The sequence below is a fragment of the Merops nubicus genome, unplaced genomic scaffold (assembly GCF_000691845.1).
Source record: "Merops nubicus isolate BGI_N331 unplaced genomic scaffold, ASM69184v1 scaffold14324, whole genome shotgun sequence".
In the NCBI taxonomy this organism is placed as follows: domain Eukaryota; kingdom Metazoa; phylum Chordata; class Aves; order Coraciiformes; family Meropidae; genus Merops; species Merops nubicus.
The window spans coordinates 16,886-20,696 of record NW_008602368.1 but is presented as its reverse complement, the minus strand read 5'-3'; the positions used below and the strand labels follow the sequence as shown (position 1 = coordinate 20,696).

The 3,811-nt window shown below is 45.7% G+C and overlaps 1 protein-coding gene across 1 annotated transcript in view; it reads right to left on the bottom strand.

The window, feature by feature from the left end:
* Positions 1–416: 416 nt before the first annotated feature.
* Positions 417–3,811, bottom strand: part of KPNA6 (karyopherin alpha 6 (importin alpha 7)) — a 9,449-nt gene continuing 6,054 nt past the window's right edge. Inside the window, exons 9-13 of the mRNA XM_008938343.1 lie at positions 3,713–3,791; positions 3,510–3,635; positions 2,790–2,917; positions 2,192–2,370; positions 417–1,184 (exon numbers count right to left, since the gene is read on the bottom strand). Coding sequence (XP_008936591.1) covers positions 1,000–1,184; positions 2,192–2,370; positions 2,790–2,917; positions 3,510–3,635; positions 3,713–3,791 — 697 coding nt within the window. The 3' untranslated portion in view covers positions 417–999. The remainder of the gene's footprint in view (positions 1,185–2,191; positions 2,371–2,789; positions 2,918–3,509; positions 3,636–3,712; positions 3,792–3,811) is intronic.

Below are 3,811 nucleotides of genomic sequence, written 5' to 3'. Positions count from 1 at the left end.
CTGAAGTGAACACCACACACAACACCATCTAGTGGAGCCATATCCTCCTCCAACCCATAAATGACCCACCCCAGCCCAAGGCAGAAAAAAAACACCCCAGAAATCAAAACAGATGCTCATGGAAAAAAAAAAATACTTCAAGTAAAGATGCAGATGGGTTTTCACCATTTCAACAGTTCGTGACTTCGGTCAGTAGCAATGCAAACAAAGCCTGTGCAAGGGCAGCTGTGCTTCCTATTTCAAACACCACCCAGCTCCCCACCCTCTTCAGAGTTATCATCTTTGGGGTCTTGTTGCTTTTCTTTTTTCCTTGTAAATACGACTAGCAGTTCAAAAAACAAAACCAAAAAAAAAATTCTAGATCAAGGGAAGAAGCCTTTCCCCATGAAAAAAATCTTTCCAGGAGTGGGAGAACTCCCCCTTTCTCTGTCCATTTACAGTATGCTTCAGGGGAACTCGGCCCAGGTTCAACAGGACTGTCCGCTGAAGGAGGGTCGCAGAAAGGCCAGGGCTAAACTTTGCTCTTGGCAAATTAGAGTCTTTAATAAAGAGTAACATGTGCAAAAAAAAAAAAAAATTAAATAGATCAACCCAGGTTTCCAGAATTACTGTTGTCAGAATGCTTACCTGCTCTCTGTGTTCTTACCCAACCCAACGCTGAAATCTCAATTAAGTACCCGAGGTAAGAAGTGACATTTGGGAGAGATCACCACAAAGAAAATAAACCCAGGAGGTGCAATCTGTTACCTCTGTGTCTTTCCTCCACCCAGATGCCTGCTTCAAAAGACACATATGCAGCAGCAAAAAGAAAACAAGTGTAAGAACTTCCCCTTCTCTCTGAGGACAAAGCACTGGTTCTAGTTGTTTGAAGGAAGAATTGTTTCCTAACAGGTGGAGTGGGTGTTCAGCCTTCCATTTCAAGGAGGGGATGGGACCATCAGCTGCTCCCAGTTGCTTTCTGGAAAGTTTGTGGTGGTGTTTTTTTCCACCTTGGGCACATTATAGCTGGAAACCTTCCATGGGGGCTTCAGGTTGCTGGAAGATGAATTGCTGCTGGTTCTCATCTACCTGGGGAGCTAGAGCAGAGTCATCCTCTACGCCAAAGTAGTGCTCAATCAGGTCAAAGGCCTTCTGGTAGATCTCTTGGTTCTCATGGCTCTGTAGGAATTCTATTTTATCCAAACCTTGGAGAGAAAATAAAAAAGGTGGAATGCAATTAAACGAGGAGCTCCTGCTATTTACACTGCCCCACATCCATCCTCCACCCTCCCCCCCATCACCTCAAGGTCTCTTTCTGGCAGATTTGCTTTTCTGAGCAGCATTGATGTCTCTAACGACTCCAGAGCTGCTGGGGATTTCATCTGCATGAGGCAGCATTAATGTCTCTTCAACAGTCGGTTTAGCTGACACAGCTAAAGCAGATGTGCTCCCAGCAGCAAAATTAAAACAACTGGCTGAGAACAGTTTGGGAATTGCAGGGGGAAGGGGGGAAGGAAGCAGGGCCTGTCCCAGTAGCCTCCAGCAGAAGGGCAGCACCAGCTTTAGCTGTCCTAATTAAAACCACTGACGAAGAGAAAACATCCCAGCACAAGATGCTCAAGAATTTCAAGAATTATTCTTACTGGGAGAATCAGGACACAATGTGAACAGCCAGAGAGAGGGCAAATCAGACACTGGCAACATACAGGGAGTTTCAGACCAAAATAGGAACTGCTCCTCAGAGCATTAAGAGCAGGACAAAAATACCCAAATTAAGTTGCTCCAGGGAAAAGTTAAATCCTTCTGGATTTCCACTCTATGTCTACAGCATACAGTGGGTACAGTCAGAGCAGAGACCCAGAACAGAATCACAGAACAGTTTGGGTTGGAAGGTACCTTTAAAGATCATCTAGCTCCAACCTCCCAGAGGTGTCACTTTTTGCTTAGCTCAACTTACTTCTGATCAGTATTCTGAGCAAGCCACAATTACCAGCTTAGTCTCCAGGTCTCAGAAGCAAGACAGGATAGAATGCTTGGAAGTAAAAACTATGTCTCATCATAAAAGTCTAAAAAGACAGACTATTGGAACTAATACTGGCTAGTTTGGGATATACTAAATCCCTTAACACAGCAGAACAAAACGAGGAGACACCTTTTGATAGATCCTATGGTGTTAAAGCCAACAGCACTGTGGCCACCAGCCACAACCTACCATAGGCCTCCTCGATCAGGCTGCAGTAGGGGTTGATGCCTGTCCCACTCTGGTTGGCTTCCTGCTCTCCAAGCCTCAGGATGTTCTCCAGGCCATTCAAGGCCACCTGAACAATCTTGCAGTCCATGACAGTCAGCAGGTCACAAAGAGGCTTGATACAACCCAAGTTTACCAAGTATCTGATGAGAGAACACCAACAAACGCTTGGTCATGATCGAGCAAGGGAAAGGAGTCAAGTTAAAACACAAAAAGGTACCTTAAAATATATATTTACTCTTCTGCAAGGTTAATTTTATCCACTTAGTTGCATTTCTATACAACCCCCTTAAGAAACCTGCAACTCCCCTTGAAATCCAGGTGCTCCTCAAATTAAGTGCACACTGGAAATGAATCTGTCATGAAGTTTGGACATTTAGCAACCTAAAGTTTGGACTAATTTATCCTAATTCAGAAGGAAGCTACAATCTATGATCCAGCTACGGCTCTGCCCGTGTCTCAAGGACTCCCCCAGAGGTTCTCTGAGTCCCTCTCTCGCAGTTCCCATGAGGACAAGGGCACCACACACTCAATTTCCCCCGAGAGGAGCTGCAGGAGGTACCTGATCTGCTCAGGAGTTCCTCCTGACGTTGCATTTGTGATAGCCCACGCTGCCTCCTTCCTCGTGCGGAATTCTGCTTTCTGCAAGATTTCTATCAGGACTGGGAAAATGTTTGCATCTATGACTGCCTGAGGAGAGAGAGTATTAACAAGTGTTTGAGTTAGTTTCTAGAAGGCCATTAAGCACCTGAAAGAAACCTCTGCCTCCATTTTTCCAATGCAGAAGGACTTTCCAAGCTGTTCCCTTCAGCGATTCCTCCATTTTATTCCTCAGCCAAATCCTATTCACATGAGATACCCAACTCCACAACTAGCACAGTGACAGTCCCTATTCTTGCATCAATACTGTAGGAGTGCTTTCACCACTTCTCTGCCCTCCTATGTAGGTCATTAAAAGGATAATTAAAACCCAACAAGCTCCAGCTTTTCAAAGGGCCATCTCTAATTCAGCATGGAGAAAGAGGGGCTGCATCTCCTCCTGTTCCAATGATCCAACCTGTGAGGCTCATTCCCAACCAGTCTTTGCTGCTACAATTAAGCAGCTTTTTTTAGCTCGTTTGGCAGATGGCTGGGAGCAGCAAATTTGCAAATTACTGCAGAATAAAACATGTGTAGAAAAAAAGCCCCCAACTTTTAAGTGTCAGATAAGAGAAAATTTGCAAATTCTTAATGCTGAGCTTGGAAGGCAGGATTGTTAGAGGTGGGCTGGAGAAGGCTGTACCTGTATTTGTGCTCTGTTCCCTGCTGTGATGTTAGATATAGTCCAACAGGCCTCTTTCCTGATCGACTCCTTGGGACTGCTTAGTAAGTGAAGGAGGCAGGGCAGGGCTGAACAGTTCAGAATCACCTTTGGAGGAAGCAGAAGCAGGAGTGAGATGGGCAGTGGGGGGTACTGAGCCCTGCCTCAGAGCCACGTCCCCTCACCTGGGTCTGGATGTCATCCCCTGTCACGATGTTGCCCACTGCTCTCAAGGCTGGGGAGGCCACCTTGTAGTCATTGTGCCTGCAGGGAGAGTCACATCA